This window comes from Pelmatolapia mariae, linkage group LG5 (genome assembly GCF_036321145.2).
Source record: "Pelmatolapia mariae isolate MD_Pm_ZW linkage group LG5, Pm_UMD_F_2, whole genome shotgun sequence".
NCBI lineage: Eukaryota > Metazoa > Chordata > Actinopteri > Cichliformes > Cichlidae > Pelmatolapia > Pelmatolapia mariae.
This window is the reverse complement of record NC_086231.1, coordinates 14,349,800-14,373,561: the sequence shown is the minus strand read 5'-3', so window position 1 is coordinate 14,373,561 and position 23,762 is coordinate 14,349,800. Positions and strand designations below refer to the sequence as shown.

General features: G+C 40.1%; 1 protein-coding gene across 3 annotated transcripts in view; it reads left to right on the top strand.

Annotated features, from left to right (window-relative positions):
* Positions 1-14,707: 14,707 nt before the first annotated feature.
* mtss1 (MTSS I-BAR domain containing 1) overlaps positions 14,708-23,762 on the top strand; it is a 79,819-nt gene continuing 70,764 nt past the window's right edge. For all 3 annotated transcript variants that reach the window (XM_063473745.1, XM_063473744.1, XM_063473743.1), the window contains exon 1: positions 14,708-15,518. In XM_063473745.1, the coding sequence (XP_063329815.1) occupies positions 15,447-15,518 (72 nt within the window). In that variant the 5' untranslated portion in view covers positions 14,708-15,446. The remainder of the gene's footprint in view (positions 15,519-23,762) is intronic.

Below are 23,762 nucleotides of genomic sequence, written 5' to 3'. Positions count from 1 at the left end.
TCACACTACAAGCAGCGGCACAAGGTGACCTTCCCTCCATTCACGTTCTTCTTACAGTTCATACAGACACAAGCAAAGGCACGCAACGATCCAAGCTTCAATCTGCTGTCAACCTGCAACTCTGGAGTTAAAAGGGACAAGCTTGGAGATGGTTACAGCAACAACCGCAGGTCAGTTTCAGTGCATAAAACCAACATTACGGCCATATCTGAGGAAGGACCGGACAAATGTTGTCCTGTGCACAACAAACCTCACGCTTTACAACAGTGCAGAAGTTTCAGAGAAAAGCCAATTCAGGAAAGAAAGGCAATATTAAAGCAACACAACGTCTGTTTCAAGTGCTGCGCTTCTAACAAACATGTAGCTCGCAACTGTCAAGCAGAAATCAAATGCTCTGAATGTAACAGTGATAAGCACCCAACAGCTCTGCATTCAGATGTTCCTCGCTTTCCCAAAGCTCTTCAGCCCCCAGCAAGTCACGGCGGGGAGAAACAAGAACTACAAGAGACTGCAGTTGTTTCAAGTTGCACTGAGGTATGTGGGGAAGGATTTTCTGGGAAATCTTGCTCAAAAATATGCCTGGTTAATGTTTACCCTGCCAACGATCCTAGTAATCGCCAGAGAATGTATGTCATGCTAGATGACCAGAGTAACGTTTCACTAGCACGCTCTGAGTTTTTTGACATGTTCGAGGTTAATGGTAAGGCAGAGCCATACACCCTCCAGACATGCAGTGGCATAGGTCTCACTTCTGGCAGAAGAGCCTCTGGGTATATGATAGAGGCAATCGATAGCTCCCTCGCTATTCAGCTGCCCATGTTAATCGAGTGCAACATGATTCCCAACAAAAGAGAGGAAATTCCCACTCCCTCCGCGGCTTATCCACACAGTCACCTCAAAGGCATAGCACACAAAATACCACCCTTGGACAGTGGTGCAGACATTTTGCTGTTGCTTGGAAGAGACATTTTGAGAGTTCATAAAGTGCGCAGTCAGATCAATGGTCCGCACAATGCACCATACGCACAGAGACTGGACTTAGGCTGGGTGATAATAGGAGATGTATGCTTAGGCAATACTCATAAGCCTTCCCAAGTCTCTACGTTTAAGACTCATGTTCTATCGGATGGAAGGCCAACTCATTTTTCCCCGTGTGAAAGCCACTTTACTGTCAAGCCAGACACCAGTCTCTTAAATCGACACTTAGTACTTGGTGGTTCAAACATAAAGGACAGAACACAAAACAGAACTATAGGAAACAATGTTTTCTGCCAGACCAAGGACGACAATAAGCTTGCACCCTCCATGGAAGATCTGCAGTTCCTGAATATCATGGACAATGAGTGTTTCCAGGATGAGTCACAAAGCTGGGTGGCTCCACTGCCGTTCCGCCAGCCCAGAGCATTGCTGCCTAACAATCGCCGCTACGCACTCAGTCGCCTCAAGTCACTTGAACGAACTCTAGACAAAAACCCAGAAATGAAAGCTCACCTGATAGACTTTATGCAGAAAATGTTGGACAATGGGCACGCGGAGCTCGCACCCCCATTACAAGAGAGCAAAGAGTGTTGGTATCTGCCCTATTTCGGAGTGTACCATCCTCAAAAGCCGTCACAAATTCGAGTGGTATTTGACTCCAGCGCACAGTTTGAAGGTATGTTGCTCAACACAGTGCTGTTATCAGGACCTAATTTGAACAACAGTCTATTAGGTGTGCTAGTAAGGTTCAGAAAACATCCAGTCGCAGTAACCGCAGATATCCAGCAGATGTTCTATTGCTTCCTGGTGCGCGAGGACTGCAGAGATGTACTGAGGTTTGTCTGGCACAAAGACAATGATCCACAGAAAGAGCTCGTGGATTACAGGATGTGCGTGCATGTATTTGGAAACAGCCCCTCGCCCGCTGTAGCCACATATGGTTTGAGGAGGGCTGCGCAAAAGGGAGAAGCCAAATACGGGTCAGATGTTCGCCATTTCATTGAGCGTGATTTTTATGTTGATGATGCTTTAAAGTCTGTCCCCACCGAACATGATGCTATCAACCTCCTGAAACGGACACAAGACATGCTAGCAGACTCAAACCTTCGCCTCTTAAAAATAGCATCAAATAAGGTTGAAGTGATGGACGCATTCTCACCTCAAGACCGAGCCAAGGATCTCCAAAATCTGGACCTGTTCAAGGATGAACTCCCAGATCAGCGCAGTCTTGGAGTAAAGTGGAATATAATGGAGGACTATTTCACTTTTCACATTCCTCACGCTGAAAAGCCATATACACGAAGAGGAGTCCTTTCAACTGTGAACAGTGTGTTTGACCCGCTCGGGTTTTTGGCCCCAGTCACCGTTCGAGGACGTCTGCTTCTAAGAGAGTTGTCGCTACAGACAACAGAGTGGGACTCACCTCTCCCAGAGGATCTGAAAGGCAGATGGATAGAATGGCAACAGTCCCTCCAATGCCTCAGCAAAGTCAACGTTCCACGCACTTACACTAAAATGTCACTGTCACAGGCTAAATGTGTAGAACTTTGTGTCTTTTCAGATGCGTCCATGAAGGCAATATGTGCAGTTTCATACCTCAAGGTCACCACTGGGGATGGCAAGACAGAGGTTGGGTTTGCCCTAGGTAAGGCACGACTCGCTCCACAGCCAGAGCTCACTGTACCTAGGCTCGAACTCTGCACCGCAGTAATGGCGGTTGAAATGGCAGAGGTCATATGTGAAGAGATTGATCACCCTATAGACAAAACCAGTTTCTATACAGACAGCAAGGTGGTTCTTGGTTATATTCACAACCAATCCAGACGTTTTTATGTCTATGTAAACAATCGTGTGTGTCGTATTAGAGAGTCAACTACTCCAGAGCAATGGCATTTCGTTACGACCGACCAGAATCCTGCTGACCACGGCTCACGATCAGTTCCAGCTGCTGAGTTAGAACACACGACATGGTTCACAGGTCCAGCGTTTCTCCAGTGCCCTTCATACATCCGTCTAGAGCAGACTGATTACAAATTGCTGGACCCAGACAACGACACAGAGGTGCGCCCAGAGGTAAAGACACTTTGCACTAACATAACAAAGGAAGTTTTGGGCTCAGGACGTTGGGAGCGTTTCTCCACATGGCGCTCACTTCGGAAAACCATGTCAAACTTGATTCACATCGCACAATGCTTTTCACAATCAAACGTTGAGCCAAACTGTAAAGGATGGCACATTTGTAAAACGGCCATCACCCCAGAACTGTTAGATCAAGCAGAGACAATGATCATTAAAAATGTGCAGTTTGAGACATATGCAGACGAGATAAAGAGGATCTCTGAAAAACAGAACCTCCCTAAAAACAGCCCGCTGGTAAAACTAAACCCTGTGATTGGAAGTGACAATCTGCTGAGAATTGGTGGTCGCATTAATCGCGCGGGGCTGGGAGTAAAAGACACCAACCCAGTAATCTTGCCAGGCAGTCACTACATCACTACCCTCCTTGTGCGCCACCACCATGAGAAAGTAAGCCATCAAGGCAGGCATTTTACAGAGGGCGCTGTCCGAGAAAGTGGCTTGTGGATTGTAGGAGGGAAAGGATGCATTAGCAGAGTCATAAGTAAATGTGTGACATGCAAGAAGCTGAGAGGGAAGTTTGAGGAGCAATTAATGAGTGATTTGCCCGTAGATCGCCTCCAAGTTGAGCCCCCCTTTTCTTACGTGGGCATGGACATGTTTGGCCCATGGGAAGTAACTACAAGGCGAACAAGAGGGGGACAAGCAAACAGAAAGCGGTGGGCAATATTATTCACGTGCCTGTGTACAAGGGCTGTCCACATTGAAGTAGTGGAGGAGATGAGCTCTTCAAGTTTCATTAACGCACTGAGGCGTTTCTTCGCCCTCCGAGGACCCGCAAAACAACTGCGCTCGGACTGCGGCACTAATTTCATTGGTGCTCACAAAGAGATGGCCACAAATGCACCAGAGGACAAAGTGCAACACTTTCTGCAGGATCAGAAGTGTTCCTGGGTTTTTAATCCTCCCCATTCTTCCCACATGGGGGGAGTATGGGAACGGATGATTGGTTTAGCACGGCGAATACTTGATAACATGCTGCTGCAAACTGGTCATGTTCAACTCACTCATGAGATTTTGACCACATTTCTTGCAGAAGTCACAGCTATATTAAATGCACGACCGTTGTTGCCAGTATCATCAGACCCAGAACATCCTCACATTCTCTCACCGGCGATGCTGCTGACACAAAAGACTGGAGTTGTACCCACCATCTGTGATGATGTAGGACCCAAAGAAATGCTCAGAAGCCATTGGAAGCGGGTTCAGTTCCTTGCAGACACTTTCTGGAGCAGATGGCGCAAGGAGTATCTGCACAGCCTCCAAATTCGTCAAAAGTGGCACCACAAGAACATTGACATTAAACAGGGAGATGTCGTTCTCCTCAAGGACAAACAAACAAGAAGAAATGAGTGGCCAATGGGCGTAATCGTAAAGACAGTTGCGAGTGAAGATGGAATCATCAGAAAGGCCGAAGTTAGAGTTGCTTCCAAGGGAAATGTTAAGACTTATTATAGACCCATTTCTGAAATGGTTTTTCTGTTATCTAGTGATGTTTAGATATCTGTTGTGGTATCCCTAAGATACCAGGCGGGGAGTGTTCTGACTATTGTCAAAATTGTACATGTTTTGTTTGGTTAGTGCACTGGCCCTTTAAGAGAAAGGCATGGTCTGTGTGCGGACAGGGGAAGTGTAAAAGACTCAGACAATCGACTGATTAATGTGATCTATGCTGTGAAAGGCTGATAAAAAGGCATTCCCTGTGAGTATGCATTATTGTTTGGCACTTTCTGTTGATTAATAGTAGTTACTTAGATGCTGTATTATCTGTGCTAATTTATGGTTGTAGACAGTTGTTTGGTGTTAGCATTAGCACTTGGTCACGCAGCTCCTCAAGTAATTATTTTAATTTGACGCTCATATTCACTGTATTTTGTTGTTACAGTTTCACACCTGCCATATAAAGCGAAGTCTAAACCCACTCTGGCGTCAGTGACTTTTGTGTGGAGGTGTTTAACTCCTGGATAGTAGAAAGTGGTTCTACGAGGCCAGTACACACATGTCTGCTGATCTCACCTGGACCCATGGATCCACCTCTGCCAACCCTGGAGGCCATCATCAGATCCTCCTGTGTCAGAAAAGCCAGGGCCATCACAGGTAAACCCCTTACACCCCACCCACTACCTGTTTGACCCGCTGCCCTCTGATCGGCGCCTCAGGTCAATCACAAAAAACTTCTTCCTCTGGGCCAGTCGGGCTGTTAACAAGCACTAGAGCAAATCTGAGCATCTCTCTGCTCAGATCCCAAATCTTTGTATTTTTAAATCGTTTTCCCTCCCTCAAGCCTAGCCTTCTAGAAACCAGTGAAGCTTTTTTAAACTGTTTATTTATCTCCTTCGCTGCCTGCTGGGCCTTAATGTGTTGTGCTCTTTTAGCACAGTTTTCTTTAACTTATTTGAGAGAATTTTAGAACCTACTGTAATGTTTTCAGGGTTTTCTGAAGCTCCTTTCTGTGATCCTGTGCAGCCTCCTTGATGGGTCTGTGAATTTGTGGTTGATGTGTGCTCTTGAATCTCAGCAGATGATACATGCTGACTCCTGATGGCCTCAGCTAGGTTCCTCAAGACCAAGTCTGACCAAGAATGTGGATCAGGTTGTTGAGGGTTTTTTAAAAATTTATAAACTGGCAACTCCCATTGTTTCTCCTCTTCCCACCAGTTCTTTAGAGACTCCCTCCTCCCCAGAATGGAAAGAGATCTTTTCTCCAAGTGAGGCTGAAAACACACGAAACTTTTAGTTGGGTATTTAAAAAATGTTGTTTAATGCCTGCCAAAGGTGGAAGTGGTAATTTTCATTCAGCATACCAGTACTTCATCTATCAGCTGAAGTTGTGATTTTCTGTATTTATTTAGATGAATCTTCTCATGCTCCCCTGAAATGTTTCTCAGAAGAAGAGCTCTCAGACCTGAGTTTTATCTATTTTGTGTAGATCATCACAGCAGAGATGCGTTTCATTTTAAGGTGTACATTTGGTTTATCAGAGCATGTTTGTTGGGTCAGTCTTTTCATTTCTTCAAAGTTGGCTGTTTGGTAGTCTGTGATTTATAAATAGGAGCAAATTAGAAAAAGACAGTACATTTATGCTGTGAAATTACTGCTGCCACCTTTTATTACCTTAAACATTAGTATGTTACTGATGTAATCCAGATTTCCATTTGTATTTCTTTCTAACTGCACCTTTCTGTACTTTGGCCTTGAGCCCATGTTGCTTCAAAGACTTCAGCCCCGCTCCTCCAGACTGTTGCTATGAATGATGACATCATCCAAATAGGTGGCTGCATATGGAGCTTGGAGGCACTTGGTCCATAAAGCGTTGGAAGGTGATGTAACCCTAAATGGAAACCTAAATTTAAGTGTCACGAGCTGGTAAGTTTTTTTTTTTTCCTAAAGGGAGTTCACACAGGAAGTGTGCAGCGATGAGGTGATCACATCACCACAGACCACAGAAAGTCAACCAATGATGGGTGAAGAAAAAGTTGGTGATAGAAAGTAGGCAAATCCCAAGTTTAACTTCTCTCAACTTTGAGGCAAGTGACTGAGCGACTACCAATGAAAACAAAGGATACAACTGACTGACATATGATAGATATGTTAATATATTACAGGGTTACCTAGGCAACTGCAGTCTTCAATCAACTCTAGCAACCAACCGCCAGGGACAAAATGATGGATGATGAGCAAATCAGCTCCTGTTTGGATGTCCCTTTGGGGTTTGAAAAACCTGGAGATTAATCTGAATCCTGAGTCATTCACCTGACAAAATCCACACAGAACTGTACAGACCAAATCTTCTTAACCACAAGAACAATGAGGCTAGATAAGAATATCGTAACAACCCATCTTGTATTTTCAGATTAGCTTTCAGTTCTTTTTTTTATTTTCTGCAAGAACTGGTAGCATGTTGATTGCACTGACACATACAGATGAGTCTCACTCCCCCAGTCTCACTGTTTATGATGTTTGTGTCATTCGCTGTGAGACCACAGAAGGTGCGTCCCACTTGGTGAGCAATTTAGAGATAGAGATGAAAGCAATATAACTATCTCCCCTTGCAAGTTTTCTAAGCTTGGTATTGTAATGTTGCTGTTTCTTGCCCCGGAGCAAATTGTGCAGTGTAAACTACCTTGATAACTCTCAGAGCCAGAACATACTGGATTTAATTTTCCCCCTGCCCTCCCTACCAGTTTTCCTAAAGCAGCCAACAAGGGTTTTTTTCCCCCATGGAACCCACCAACAACTCCTGCACTGCAAACAACATAAAGTTGAGCCACTGCATTCATCATTGTGTATGAACCTACAAGTCATGAATTTTACATGCTTTGTCTAATATCCAGCAGTTCATATGTGGGTCACTACCTTTGCAGAGATGTCGTGTAAAGGGATTGCTTTTAGACATTCCGTTGCACAGCAAAACCAGCACAAAACATCATTTTTGCACATTTTGGTGAGATGACCCATCCTACAATGGTCAAATGAGACCTCTATTTATGGCAAAGGATCTTTTGGAATTAACAGCTTATTAACTAGTTGTAATTCAGGACATATAAGCACAATACAACACAGCCCAGGTCATTATTCTGTCCTGAGTTTTATCATATCTCATTTAACCAGCCATCAAATTAGAATGAGCCACCTGGGAAATAATTTCCTGGTGCTTTTTCTTCACTAACAACTGAGTGATTTCTTCTCCATGTTCAGTCTCATGGCATTACTCTATACAGTCTATAGAGACAGCAACTGATGTCATCATCAGGTGATACTAAAAAAACAGACAAACTCTGGAGACTCTAACTCACCCACAAAGTCGGGATTTTATTGTTTTATTGTCAGAACATTTTTCTGTTGGAGTGAACTGGTTTGCAGTAAAATAAATTGACCACAAGGTGGAGACAAACACAAACTGAACTTAAAGATGCAACCAGAGATGAACAGCCAGCAGTTTGTGGTTTTGTGACTGTAGATTAAATTTAACAATAATTTTCTTACATGATATTTGACAAAGGAAACATTGAACCCTGTAGATTCATCGGTTTAGACTATAGGTATAAAATACACACATCAAATGAGTTTGTGTATTATGTAAAAATATGTTTCAGGCATTGCAGCGGAGAACAAACAAATGTTTCCTGCAGCATCACTTCAAGTGGTTATAATGAGAGTAAATCTGCTGCTGGTTATCCACCTAAAGGTTTTTTTGTTTTTTTTTTAGCTCATTAGAAAAACCTTCAGTTTAACAATAGTGGTTTGTATGTTGTAGTATTCAACCTTATGTGTTGATGTATTCATTCGTACAATTCAAACAACAAAAAAAATCATTTGATATGAATAACTGGTTTAAAAAATGCCTTAAAATATAATTCAACACATTTATACTTCAACCTAAAATTCATTTTGAATGTTTTTCCTTGTTTCTCTGATTATTTTACTTGAGTACAGAATCTGAACTCTTTCTCCACAACTATTTTTTTTTTTGTTCTGTGTAACTCATGTGCTACCTCTGAAATGTCTAACTTTATTTTTGAAAAATGCACAATGATGTCAGTGTTTGCAGATGTTTGATCAAATTTCTACGTGAACCTACTCTCTGGTTTAAAAATAGAACAATTGCTGCTTTATTGTTGTTACATTATTCTGAGCAGATGTTTTGGTCTCCATGTAAACCACATTTGTGTTTGGTATATGGTAGTCAGTGATTAGGCACACATGCAAACACACACACACACACACACACACACACTTACTTACTTACTTACTTACTTTCAAACATGAGCTCATACCATTGTGGCATGCTGGTAGCCATGGGAACAAGATTGGTAGGAAGGCTGGTGTAGTGGTGATTCAGCTTGTTGCCGGGTGAATCAGGAAAATACACTGAGACACACACAGATGCACGCACACACAAACATTCGTACACACTTTTTTGTTTATTATGTGCTCGTTGCCACATAATAAATATGGAGTGAATGTGAACAGCCTGCATGTTTGATAAAGTGAACTGACAGCGCATAATTGCTGGTGAGTCATTTAATGGTGGTTTCCTGTCGCTTCTAGTGGTGCTTAAAACCGGAACAGACCAACACAAAAGAACTAAATGGGACATCTGAGAAGGCTTTAGCATTTATCAACAATAACCAACCACATATATGGACATTTTTAAATGTTCATTAATGTAAAAAAGCCTTCTATAAAGACCTCTTTTATGTTACAACAGCTGTCTCCATTGAGAAATGGGAGCATTTTCCTTCATTACGCAGACTACTTGAAATTTGGGTCATCTTTGAGACATGCAAAAAACGGTACATGTGTACATAGTACAAAATATGCAGCCACCACATCATAAACACAAGTATCAACTATAGTTTTACTATTAAAGATAAGTGATTCTGAATATTCAAAGCTCTGTAGTCTATGAGCCACATTTGCAAATTAATAGCATGTTTTGTTCTATGAATTTTATCTGCCCCACATCCAAAGCTAATTTTGAATCTGGGAGGAGACTGTATTTTTAGTATTTCCTACAACTAAAGTCATACAAACTCCACACAGAAAGACCCCACCCCCTAGCCCTGGGGGCAAAGGTAACACTAAAAGAAGTCATTTTAAGAAGTCATATTAACCCTCCATTGGGCATGGGGAGCAAAATTTTATACTCACAAAAGGGAGAATGCTCAAAAAAGTTCGGTTGACCAAAATGCTGAAAAAGAACAACATGACATCAGAGCTTAATCTTTATTCACATCCCACACAACACTGACTCTATTTCCTATGTGAAGTCAGCTAAGGTTTTAAGGTTTATACAGCTTTGTTCAAGTTCACTAGCCAAGCATGCATTGCTCATGAGGCCTATTTTTAGTAGGTAATAAAATAATATTTGTGTGGCTTTTTTGTTGTCTCATACTAACAACAGCAACCACATTAAAAAAAACATATGGCAACAAGATGCACTCAAACTTATACATAACCCTACATAAGTAAAGATTTTGTGAAAGCTGTTTGCAATAAACTTTTGAGCTGAATGAGTGAGTTTGGATTTACAATGTGGAACCCTAAAGGTAAGAAAAATAAATGTACTATTTACTTATAACCAGTTACAGTAACATTGCAATGCTTTTTATGCTTTTAATGCTTTTTATGCTCATTTCAATCTTGATATTTTTATCATTGGACTCTTCTACAGGGGGCAGCAAGGTGGGGTAGTGGTTATCACTGTTACCTCACAGCAAAAATGTCCTGACAAGATGGTCTCTGTGACATCATCAAGAGCAAAGAGTAGAAAGAAACTGTCTAAGATAGAGCTGGACCGGTCTAAAGTCTGAATTTGTACTTACCATATTTACTTGTGTATATGCTGATCTCAGTATCTGAAACTTTGTACATAATACGAATGTCTAACATGACAATATAAAAAATACTGAAAACCATAATAAGTTCCATTTATAAATATTAGCATTTATTAAATGTTGTACTGCACTCATAAACAAAAATCCTGCCTGCCATAAATGGCAATAAGAGCCACATTTTCAGAAAGTCTCTCCTCTAAAGCATTTATGGTGCTTTCCTCTGGGCTGTTCTCAATCAAAAGACCTGCGTCAAAAATGAAAAAACAGAGTTCAGTCACCTACTTTCACATCTGGCTAATTGGTCCATGGCTTGGATGTGACTGTTGGGTTATTTGTTTCTTAAAGCTGCAATCTAAAAAAAAGTCTCACTCAGCTGCAGGACTCAGACAATAAAGAGGAAACAGCTGGACACCACTATAATTACAAGAAAACAAATCACTCCAAATGATTAATTTCATTTTTTTTTTAAGAAATAAGAACAGCAAGTGTGGCCTGTAAGATAACATGACCCTTGAGACGCCTTTTTCCTGTGCAGGCATTATGGTTTGAGCACACTAAACCCTTCAGAGACAAAGATTTCTGAAGCTAAATGCATCTGTGGCTCCTCACAGACAAGAGTGCTATAAATGTAGTCCAACTCACACAACTCCCAAATTTTTAAATAATCATCAGGACAAATGTGGAAAAGACAGCTCAGAGGTGAAGCGTTAGAGAATAATATAAGCAAAACCTGGTAGCAAATCATCAGGTGGCCCTCACTGAACTGCAAACCAGGTGTTGGAAACTGTAAACTGTAACTATTTCCTCTTTTTCAATTTCACTTCATTTAATTTCATATGCAGCACCACTTCACAACAGTCGTCTTCAGGTGCTTAATACAATAAATAAAGATCTTTCAATATTTGAGAAAAACTACAACAATCTTATAATCCACTATGAGCAAGCACTTGGTGGTAGTGGGAACAAAGAACCGTGTTTATAAACAGGAAGAGACCTCAAACAGAGGCATATAAACACATAGGAAGTGAAAAGAAGGGAGTGGAGAAAAAGTGTTGATTACATCACGGGAAGTCCCCCAGCTTGCTGAGTCTATTTCAGCATCACTAAAAGTTGGTTCAGGGTCACCTGGTTCAGCCTTAAATACCAGCTTTATCAAAAGGGAAGTTTTAAGCCTGATCTTAAAAGTAAAACGGGTGTCTGTCTTCCAAATCCAAACTCGGTGCTGGTTCCACAGGATCTGCCTCCCATCCTACTTTTCAAATCTCTAGGAACCACAGGTAAGCCTGCAATCTGATAGTGATTATGCAGCGATTATGTTAAGATTATATGGTACTATGAGTTCTCTAAGATATGATGGGATCTGATTGTGAGAAAGAGGATTTTCAATTCAATTGTGGGTTTAATAAGGAGCCAATGAAAATAAGCTAATATGAGAAAAAATATGATATCTCTTTTCTTTAGTACTCTCACTTACATGTTTTTGATCAACTGAAGGCTCTTCAGTGAGCTGTTAAGGCAGCCTGACAATAAAGAAGTACAACAGTCCACCCTAAAAGTAACAAATGCACTTATTTTTCTGCATCATTTTAATTTAATGCTGTTTTAACAATAATGTGCAGATGATAGAAGGTATTAGGACTGGGCCATATCATACCGTTCACAGTAATACCGGTATAATGTTAGGCAATGATAAGAAAATGAAATATCGCGATAGAATATGGGTAAAATGCGCACGCGCAGTGCCTTTGTTTTCATACGCACATGGCGGAAAAAGCATGGCGGTGACAGGGAACGAGAAGGGCGAAAGCGGATCATTGAATGAAACAGATAAACCTGAATTGGTTTGTAAAAATGGTGCCAACTTCAGTGGTGTTGAACTGGTTTGGTTTTTGTCCGTCAGATACCTACCAAAGCAAATTTTTGGTAGAACATCCAAGCGGCCAAAAAACCTGGGGCTGCACAGCGTCAACGCATTAGCGCTGTCCAGCCCCACACATGGGGCGATCTGCGTTAACTCGCTAACGCGAGATTTGCAGCGTTAACGCGGTTATGGCGTTAATGTCATTTTAACAAGATTAACGCTGACAGCACTAGTTTTAATAGACTTTGGTAAGCTACGAAGCCGCATCGCTTGATGCATTGTCGGAGCATCACGGGCTACCATTTCAGGAGCCTTGCGGAGTAATACGTACTGTGCTTCAACATAATATTACCGTATTGTATGTGTATGACCTCTTTTTAAGTTTTGTGGATATTATACATGGTTATGCTGAGGATATGTTGGCCCATTTCTACTGGAAATGCTTTTTGGTTAAACTGTCAGCAAGGAATTTGCATTTGCACTGTTAACATTTTATATAGTTTTAATGCACATAAAAATAGCTGCTTGTTTAATTGAAAATACATTGATGGGGTTTTTTGCACTAATAAAGTTGTGAAGTTGTAAAGTATTTTGTCTCGCGTCAGTTATATCATCAGTTATATCGTTATCGTAAATGTTCAAATATATATCGTGATAAATATTTTTGGCCATATTGCCCTGCTCTAGAAGGTATTCCTAGATATTTGTTTAATATGCAAGTTAAAGGACATATCCTACTCCAAACTCACTCCAAGGTTCCTCACAGTGTCAGTGGAGGCTAAGGTAAAGCCGTGAGAGTAAATACCTTGTTACACAGTGCGATTCTCAGATTTTTAGAGACAACTTGCTACAAGTCAGTTTTGTCAGAAGTGATGATATTTGTCTGTATAAACAGACACACATACGTTTTTCTGCAAAGACTCCACTCGTGTTAAACTGGCTGATGACTAGTTTAGCTCTTATTGTCATCTCCCAGTAAAGTCGCATTAAAGTCACAGCTCGTAGCTCCGCCCCGGCAGACTGCCGCGTCTTCAACACACAACAAACCTCCACTATGCACGGAGACAGCAGCGTCAAGTGAGCCGAACGCTGTCTCGACAGGAAATTACGTGGCACTACAAATAAAAAGCCCCAACAAAGTAAACCTTTAAAAACACATTTTCACTCAGGTCTACTTATCAATGCATTTCAAATGCAACTTTTCAAGATAATTTCTTGTATATAAAATAAGGGATTGTGCAAGATGTTAAGGACAAAAATAAAGTGAGTTATTTTATTTGTTTGCTTACAAAAGAAAAATGAATTGCTGCCACTGGAACTTTGGTAAAAGTATAATGGTTTAATAAACTTCACACAGAGGCAAAATATCCATTTATCACATTTAGCCAAGAAGACTAATTTTCACTTGGAGTCCCCAGCCAGGAAAGAGTTTTATTAGAATAAAATAGCAAAAAGAAAACAAAATAAAAATATAAAAGTTATCCCAAACAAATAAATGTTGTTGCTGTTGTTGTCAGATCATGCGACCTAATTGATTGTTCAATAGGAAACATTTTAAGGCTATATATTCATATTTGGAGGTAATAAATTCCAGGCAAGAACTGCTTGAGATGAGAGTGCTGACTGTCAAAAAAATTGTTATCCATAATAATATGCAACAATTAGCGGTTAAAACTGACCACATGAGTCAATCTGTAGATGCAGTCACAAACTCCTAAAGTACTGATGGAGCAGCTCTATTTAAAATTTTAATATCTAAGAGAAGTCATCTTAAATTAAAAGTAATCTCAAATCACCAGTCCATAAACTAGTTCAGTGGGCTCCAGGTGCTTGCTGGAGTGTGGTTAGGCAATTAGTAATATGAGAAGGGATTGTATGCTATTATCCTCCATGTACAATATTTTTTTATTTCAAAGTCTGAAAATGCATTTTGTTTTAAAGCATCATCTCCACACAGGAACAGGCAGGTAATTTTAATCAAGTAAAGTTGCAGAGCTGAAAAACTTACCTTGCTTTAATGTATAAATTTCCTGTAAAATAAGAAACAAAAAGTGCCTTTTATATACTGTTTAACGTTACATGTATAGATTTCAATGGGAACTGGAAATGTCCATCTCAAAATTTTGAGCACATTTTCCCCAGCCAGTAAAAACATGAAAGAAGCAAATAAGAAAACAGCAAGCGCTTTGTGAGTGAGTTTGGCCCTTTTTTTTTTTAATTATAACTCGTCGAAACGTGAAAACGCAATTTCGAAATGACACAAAAATAAATACTAATAAAAAAAACTACAGTGACTGAAATTTTAGATTGATGGCTTTTATTGTGAAACTCTTGACGGGATGTGGGCGCTGTCATTTCGGCTACCTTGATGCGCAGTTCGCGGACGCGCTCATTCACTTCAGGTTAGGACTCCCACTGGAGTAAGGAGAGAAGGACAGGACAGCGTCTGTCGTTAAAACTCGCAGGAGGAAAACGTCAAATCACTCGGATACACTCCTGGAAACAACGACTTTCAGATCGTTAAACCTGAGCAGCACACCACCCGAAAACCGCGTCGGTTTATTTTTGGGCCAACGGATTGATCCCGGACTGTGTGTGCGCGCGTGTTTTCCTTTGGATGCACATACACACACAAACACGCGCGCGCAGTCACACAGGTTGCTAGCGGAGTTAGCCGGGTTTGCTAGCTCGCTGTGGTTAGCTGGGCTTTCCGTCCGCTGGGAGTGAACGCAGAGCGGGGTTAAAGTTTAGAAACAGTGCCCGACATTTTCCAGACAGAAGGCTGCTGGTTCAGGCATGATGTGCGGGTTTTTCGGAGGTTTGTCAAGTTGGCCGGCTGGTAGCATCGGCTGACTGAAGCCCAGCATTAGTACCTCGGATTGGACTCATGTGTGTTCCCCCCCCCCTTTCTTCCTTTTCTACTGCTGTTTTTAAACAGTTTTTTTTTAAAAGCGGACTTTGCCCTCGGGGTGTTGTAACTCAGCTCCCTATATTAAATAAAAGCCTCAATTGAGTCTTCTTTTGGAGTTTCTCAAAACTTGGCTGGAAGTTTTTATTTCTTTCTCTTCAAGGAGGAGGTAAAAAAAAGTTGTTGGGAAGTTGAGAAGGATTTTTCCAAGCCTGTGGAAAAAATGGATGCGGGAATAGAGAAAGAATGCAGCGCCTTGGGAGGGCTCTTCCAGCTCATCATGAACGACATGAAGGTAAAAAAATGGACATACAAGTCATCTCATTACATATTTCTACATCCTTTTTTTTTATCAAGCTGTTTTTCCCCCTTAATTTTTTACATACTTATCCCGATATATTGGGTTACCTGTAATATCAGCCTTCAAAAGTCATATCTGCTTCATATTAAGTAACTTCATGGCAGCAGCCTGTAATATTGTAATGAAAATTTGACCCTTGCAATGCTGATTTGGCAGCTCTCTTTATTCTCCGTGAGACTTACACTTTAAAAAAATGTAAATATATTTTTAAAATTATGACTGTCATGAGCTGTTTGATTGGGACAGATTTGGACATAACATATAAAAAAAATGCATAAACAAAGTGGAATTTAAAATATAGAGTCTCAGGAAAGCACGAGCAAGCTTGAAATTTAGGTTATTAAAGGCTTGACATGGGATTTCTGGATGTGCAGTGCTGCTGATGTTGATTAGGTAATGAATGAGCAGAGGTTAAAACTGGAAGTGGGCCATCTGAGAGGGTAAGAGAGCTGGATGGGGGTGGATTTTACCAGCTGTGCACCCTTTGATGTTTGTCAAGCACTCTGCCCTTTTGCTGCCTGTCTGTCTGAGTTCCACTGCTCTCAGATGTTCATAGTTAGCAGCTTCTCTTTTCCAATCTCATCTCTTTTTTCCCCCCCTTGGTCCAGAATAGGCAGCAAATGGCTCTGGTTCTACTGGCCTTTCACGTACTGGCACTGGCATGGGCATGGGTGATTTTTACTGATCAGGTTTAACCATTTGTTGATATTTTGGAATCTGTTAATCAGACTTTGGGAGTTTTTAAATTTTACTTTGCACCGTGGATTTCCTTTAAATTTAACTCGGCTGATAAAAATAGATGCATAAATATGATCTGAAGTAAACTCGGCACAGCCTGCTGTGCTTGTTTGGGCTTTTAGGTCATGTCAAAATGAAGGTAATGTATGCAATGCATTTAAAACATAGGATAATCCCATTGTGCTATGTTTAAGAAAAAAAAAAGGTGTCCGCCCCAATTGGTGTGCCAATTGGGCAGATGACCCTTATGTCTTAAGTCTATTGCAGAAGCCCAAGTTTGAATCTGCCCCTGGTGATTAACTTCTTATCCTAGTTCCCAGCTTTCCTGCCTGACTGTGACTGTATTATGAGTGTGCTGTCATAATAAAGGAGAAATGTCTGTATTTGGGTGAGGCTGGGTTGAGTACAGGTCGTCTACCAATGGGAGGTCAGCGGATCAATCCCTAGCTCCTCCTGTAGAAGGAGTACCATTATATAAGTACCAGTCTGTTTACCAAATCACCAAGATTTTTCTAACTTTTTTTTTTTTTAAGTGACCTTTAATTTACTGAAAAATCCATAGCTTACTATTAAGTAAGGTAATTTTAGTAGTCTTCTAGAGCAGTTTACGTTTCTCATTTACATTTTTTTACCATAGAATTACAGATTAAAAGATGAACTGTATACTGGGAGGCATATTGAGCCATGTTGTTGGACCAGGAGGTGACCATGAAGGGAGTAATGGATGTATATTCAGTCCTGTTCTTGGCTTTTATAGGGATGATCTCTGCACTTTTTGAGCATGGCTGTGTACTTGAGTGCACCTGTTATTATTTATTTATTTATTTATTTTTAAGCCCAAATGTCCTTGTTCTTGATAGACTTCTTCAATAATAACATTCATTTTTTTTTTCTCTGTCAGTATTTGCTGTTATGTATTGTCAGAGGGGGTGGTAAGAAGTAAGATTAATAGGTTAGCAAGGTATTCTAAAGCTTAAAGTCAGAGTTTTCTGTGTCATGAAAGTTGCTCTCTCCTTACCTGGCTAAATCACCATCATAACTTCTGCTGAACATATAACCAGAGCAGGTTATGTTCAGAGTCTGGTTTGAAATCGCCTGCAAGCGCCACGTTTTCACTGTTTCCTTTATTCATAGCATGTTTTGTGCGCAATATAGATTGTTTGTTGGGGAAATGTTAAAATGTGCAGCCTGATGAATAAAGACTGCTTTGTATTCTCACTGAGATGTGCAGGATTCAGCTGGTGATGCAAAAAATGTGTACATGTTTTAATACTTCATTCTGCAGGTGCTAGAACACAGAACAAACAGCAAGAATACCAAGTCAGTTGGTGAGATTAATTAATTGTCTACTTTATTATACTATGGGACAGTAACATTTAATGTTTAAATGTGTCTGGTTAATGTACCAGAACTCTAATGTGCCACCATCTTGTTAAAAGCACACACTCAGCCATAAAATAATAATGAAAACTGAAATGTTTTACTAGAGTATTGATTTTCTGCAGTAGCTTGTCTTATTTGTAACAGTGTTGCATTTTATTGTTATACATTTTTATGTTTCTTATAGGTCATCATTATGTAAATAATGTTGTGGTAGGTGGCACTTATAGGGATCATTTTGTTATATGACATGTGAGTGCGCAGAGCCTGAAGCAGATGCTTAACAGAGGAAGTTGAAAACCACCGTTGTGTTACCCGCCATCTCCAACTGGGGGTTTTAGCTTTTGTCAAGCCTGGTAATGCAAAAAAAGGTTGTTTGTGTTGAACTTGCTTCACTGTATCTTTATGCGTGCTCAATCATCCAGATAACTCATCCAAGTGACTTCTTCGCTACGTGCAGATGAACAGAAGCAACTTGTTGGGATTCCTTCATTGTACACTTTTCTGGTGTCCTGTTACGAAAGCGACCTAAAGCAGATGATTCAGTCTTCAGAAATACAGCGATATTGTGTAACAATGGATCTTCGGGTGACTCACGGAAGCTATAGCAGCCCTCCTTTGAGCAGTTTTTATTTTTCTCAACATTGTAATGCACATTCCTGGACTGAATAACACACCTCTGATTGAAGCAGACCTTCATCTCTAATAGAGGGGTCATGTTGCTGTAGTGAGTGAGTGTTTGTTGTCTGTTACTGGATCTCTGTGTGATGAAGAATCTGAGGAAAATTAGTTAAACGTTTTGCGTGTAACATGATGGAACTTGCAGACGTCCTGTGGTGAGAACAGCAAGCAGTACACATGAGTCACTTCTGCTGTCAGATAACAAGGAAGAGGAATGGTTATGATGGAGTGTACATGCGTGCGTGTGTGGCATCATATCCTGGTTCACCAACATGGCACAGACCCAATAGGGGCACTGCTACCACCATCTGCCACACACACACACACACACACACACACACACACACACACACACACACACACATAGAGTCATGTCTAATTAAGTAGAGAGTCTCTCTTCAGATAAATCTCTCCTCCGGGCATCATAACATGCCTGTGAAGATCTCACACTTCTGAATTAACCAATAGGCAGGGAGGCACAGATGCTTTTAGCAGATTGTAGGTCATTTTGTGATGCACTGATCCAACTTCTTCCAGTTCTGTTACTGAGTACTGATCCAGTACCGGTGTTAATAGTCAGCATTATCCCAATGTAGATTATGCTCTTCATCAGACTGTAAGGAAGAACATGAGAATATTATTTCCTGTGTAAGAGAATCAATCAGGAACTAGCAGGACCAAGATGGATAAAATAAAAAAATATAACCATGTATTTACATTATTTACCTAATTTATTTACACTAGTGTCAATTCAGCTCTGTGTGAGAGTTTTATACTGGATGCTGTTGTCATTTAATGTTAGCACATCTCACTTATGTGTTTAGATGAAACTTCTCTCCCTCTTTGGCACTTGTACGAATGGGAATTAAGAGTTGATTGGTGCAGTAGTAGTCCTGCATTTCCTCTCCCCATTGGATGGCTAGGAAAAAAGTGACAGTGTTTCAACTCATGGTGGCCAGGAAAAAAATTACATAATGGAAAGGAGAAACCAGTTCACTTAATCTAGTTACAGTCTGGATTATTAAGTAGATAATAATGGTAAATATAACTTCATTTTTTTCCCCCATGGAGTCCTCAGAAAAAGGTAATGGGTGTGTCATGACATAGCCCAGCAGAGTGAATCATAATAGCACCAACAGCCCTCTTTCCTTCCAGGCTAGTGTCCACACATCTGTCCTGATGTGGTTATGCGCTGCTCCAGTGGAGTGGTTATTCTTACACTTATTCTTATTCTTCTTTCTTACAGCAAAATTCTTACACACAATTATTTTGAGAAATATTGGGTTATGGATTATTTGATTGATATTAATTACTCACTGACTTTGGAGAAATTGTGGATTGATTGAACTCTTCATTGCATTTCAGTGGATTTCCTTGAAGTTTATTCATAATTTATATGAAAACAACAAAATAAATGAATATGACCTTAATTAAATTTGTCTGCCAGGGCGTTAACTTGGACCTCCACAGAGTAGCAAAAGCAAAGGAAACGGTGTCGTGAAAGTTTGAGTTAAAAAATTGCACAGCACAAACTTGCATACAGCAATTTAATTTCTATATTTAAATACAGCTTAACTGTGCTAGGTAGTGGCATTGCCGTCTGCTTTACATTTGGCCATCATCGTTTACAATTAAGAGAGAGAGATCAAGGGCTGCAGCATTGGAAGCTTTGACTAACGTGCACACCCACACCCAGGACCGGATGTTGCCTAATTTAAATGGACTATAGATTGCAGTGAAATATGTGGTTGATGTTTCACCATCATCTCAAAAATGTGTTGGATTGTGTGTTTTCCCCACATTATTACAATGCTGAATCAAGCATAATGAACTTTTAGATCCGAATAGTCCTTCAGTTCCCATTGGTAAACGAACACCGAGACGCTGCTGAGAGTTAGTGTCTTCCTCTCTCACCTCTAATAAAATAATCAGTGTGTATGTTCTTCAGGTGTTACAATAAAGTTGAACATTCAGACATCCATAGATGGGGGGAGAAAAAGGATTCGAGGTCTTGCAAGTTATGGTCAGGCTAACATAAAAAAAATAGCACAGGGAAAATGGAGGATGAGGGTAATTTTTTTTTCTTTTTTTCTCTGAGTAAATGTCTATGTTGAGGGTCCTTGATGGACAGTGATAATTGGCATCATAGAAAAGAGAGAAAAAAAAATAGACCAAACTTTAGCCAAGAAATCATCTGAGATGATACAAGATTAGTAGTTAAAGTGTTTCCTTGTCATTTGGATTATTTGCTATCGGTAAAGTCCCGATCCTAAGGTTAATGTTCACATTGAAATTTTAGTCTGACGAAGGGGGAATATTTTCTGAAGTGTTCTAATAGCACGAGTAAAAAAGCTGGAGAGGCCGAGAATAACTGTTGAATAGTTTTGCGAACTTGTGTCTGACAGAGCTCGGCAGAATGTTTACATCATCAGTTAACACACGGACTGTCTTAACAGCATGTGTGGAAATGCGTCCAAGAGCTAAAGAGGCTCTCAGTGTTTATTCACTTAAGACTCCTTAGCGAGCAGACTTTCTGTGCTGTCTTAAATTGATGCTCCAGTCCGCAGCTCTATAAGATAATGCAATTATCTTATAGAGCTTACAAGTGGTCAGCTGTGTTTTAATCTCAACTCATTAAGTTATTATATTCTCCTCCAACTTCCTGTTTGATGCAAAGACATGTTACCTATCAAAAGAAAATCCATGCTGCTGCAGCTTCATGAGACCTTTGAGTTCTCCTGGAGAGAGACAGACGGATTATTGATTTCTGTCTCGGCTATATCAGGAGTGGCGTTATGAGCCATCGACCTCCCACACTCATCTGTTTCTGCTCACATCTATCCCTCCATCCTGACATGCTCAGTACTTCTGTTTTCATGCTCTGACTGTATCCCCCCCTCCCCCCCCCCACGCATATACACACACACACACACACTCACTCACTCACTCACTCACTCACTCACTCACTCACTCACTCACTCACTCACTCACACTCTCTCTCTCTCTCTCTCTCTCTCTCTCTCTCTCTCTTACACTTTTTCTTCATGCACACCTCTCTTCTTCCTCCTCTGTTCCCCCTCTTTCTTCTCCTGCCTACTTGTTTGACTATGTGTTTATACACACGTGTACTTTGTGCATATGTTCTGCCCTGCACTATGTACTGAAGGTGAACTGAGAAAAACACAGCAGAGGTGTGTGTGTTTTGAATAGGAAATAACTTTAAACAAGCAAGCTTTAGCTGTGTTCAATTTCAACATAGACACACAGGACACCAGAAAAATCATAAACAACCCTCAAGACTGTGTTAATATATTTGACAATGAGCCTTATGTGTACTGAACTGTGCATGAATGCATGGTGAGCAAGAGAGTCTTACACGCACACACAGAAATGTTAAACTAGAGTCTTTATTGGTGACGTCACACTGCATTTGTCACATTGCTCATATAACGTTTATGGTTCCTCATAGTTTAGTGTGTGTGGGAGCGGCTGATTTCAGGGAAGTCTACTGCTGTTGACAGGATTATAGGCAGCCTCAGGTGAATGTGGGCGAGGACACACACTCTTAATGAGCATGTGTTTCTTCAGAACTGGCCAAACAAACTCACATGTAAAGGTGTGTCATCTGTGTGTGTTTATGTTGTGAGGGAAGGAGAAAGAATAATTAAAATGAGAGCAAATACAGAACTGAAGGAGGGACATTAGAAATAACAGGGTGAGAAATGGATAATTAGGAAAACAAGAGACAAAGAAGAAAAAGAAAAAAATAAATGAAAGAAGAGATGTGCCTCAGGTGATGTTTTAAAGTTGAGACAATGAACAAAGACCTGAGCCTCCTCCCTGGATAAAATGATCATACAAAGTAAAGCTATGATGCATTCAGGTGCTTTTAAATCGATCATTGTTATCAGTAAGCTGCCCTCTAGCGCATTAAAAAAACAGTAAAATCCTGCTGAGAAAAGCTTAGTGCTCACCAGCTTTACACTGTTGTGATTTTTCTTCTAAGCATATGAGAGATTAGTGTGCAGAGTTCATTGCAACCCTGAACTTTTCCAGATATTACTCAATGGAGCTGTAAGGAGAAAAGTGAACAAACTGTGCACATTAAAGAGTGCTAGCTTCCTGAGTACAAGGGTAAAATGATGTTTTATTGTGCCAATGTGAGAATAAGCTAGCTAATTGAAGCTAATTGTAGTGTCATGTTTCCTTCTTTGCCAAAAACCAGTGTATTTGTCAGGACTAAGAAATGTATAACTGCGTGTTGAGTTGGGGAATTGATAAGATTTTAATTTCATGAACAATTTTGCCTTCCATCAGTTATGAAAACTAGATAATCAGGATAAAAAAAAAAACAATACTTTTTATGTTTTCTTTCAATATCCCTTTACAGTTGTGCTGTGTAAAAAAACTTATTTGGTAGTTCTAATTCAGCCAAAATTTCAGAAAGGTTGTCTGCAGCTGACTTTGTCTTGAGGATTACCTGTTCTAATTTTGTCAGCACATGACTGAAGTGTTGTTTGGGTGTATGCTCTTCGTTGCTGTCTTCATGGCTACCATGCAAATCCCTGTGAATCCCTGTGAGCAGTCTAGACCTCTCTTTCCTCCGTCTGTCCTTTATCTCCTTTAATTTTATCAAGAGACTTTTTTTTTTAAGTGTAAATATACATGTAATTTAAAAGTTAAGTAAATTTTAAATTTCAGTAAGTATATGATATTGAAGTTAATAAATAACTGAACAAATGAACAACATTGAAAATATTGACTAAAAATAATAAAAAAATAATAAACATACACCTTAATAAAAAGGTTTTAATGTTATTATCCAGGACTTTTATTCATGTTGTCTACTTCTGTTCAAGTTGTCCTTTATGAGGCACTAAGATGTGTTTAACATTCTGGCCTAGCATATTCTATTCCATAATTACTGAACTTACAAGTGGACAGATATTAGCTGCAGTATTAAGGTATGACATTAACCTTATTTATTATCTCTTTATCAAACTTACTGTTTTTTTTTTTAAAAAGTTGTTTTATGTGTAAAATGGTTAAAGGCAGCAGTAAGATAATAAGTTTATAACTTTTCTATTAAAAAAAAAAAAAAAAGAATATTATTAGGCTCTGTGGAAGGTCAGCTTAGGTCATGTAGGCTGCTGAGCTTGCAATACACTGGTTTAAACCCTGAGTAAACTAACCTAGCCTCATTGCCTTAACTATATTTGAACCAATAATGCTTAAGCATACAATCACCCCTGAAGGCACATTTGAGCAGGAAAAGTCCTGTGAAGACAAACTAGTCGTGCCCGTCTTATTCAGTTAAACAGACTACATTTCTCAGATTTTACTGCAACCTTTCAGATTAGGCTGATCTGTTCTAACGTG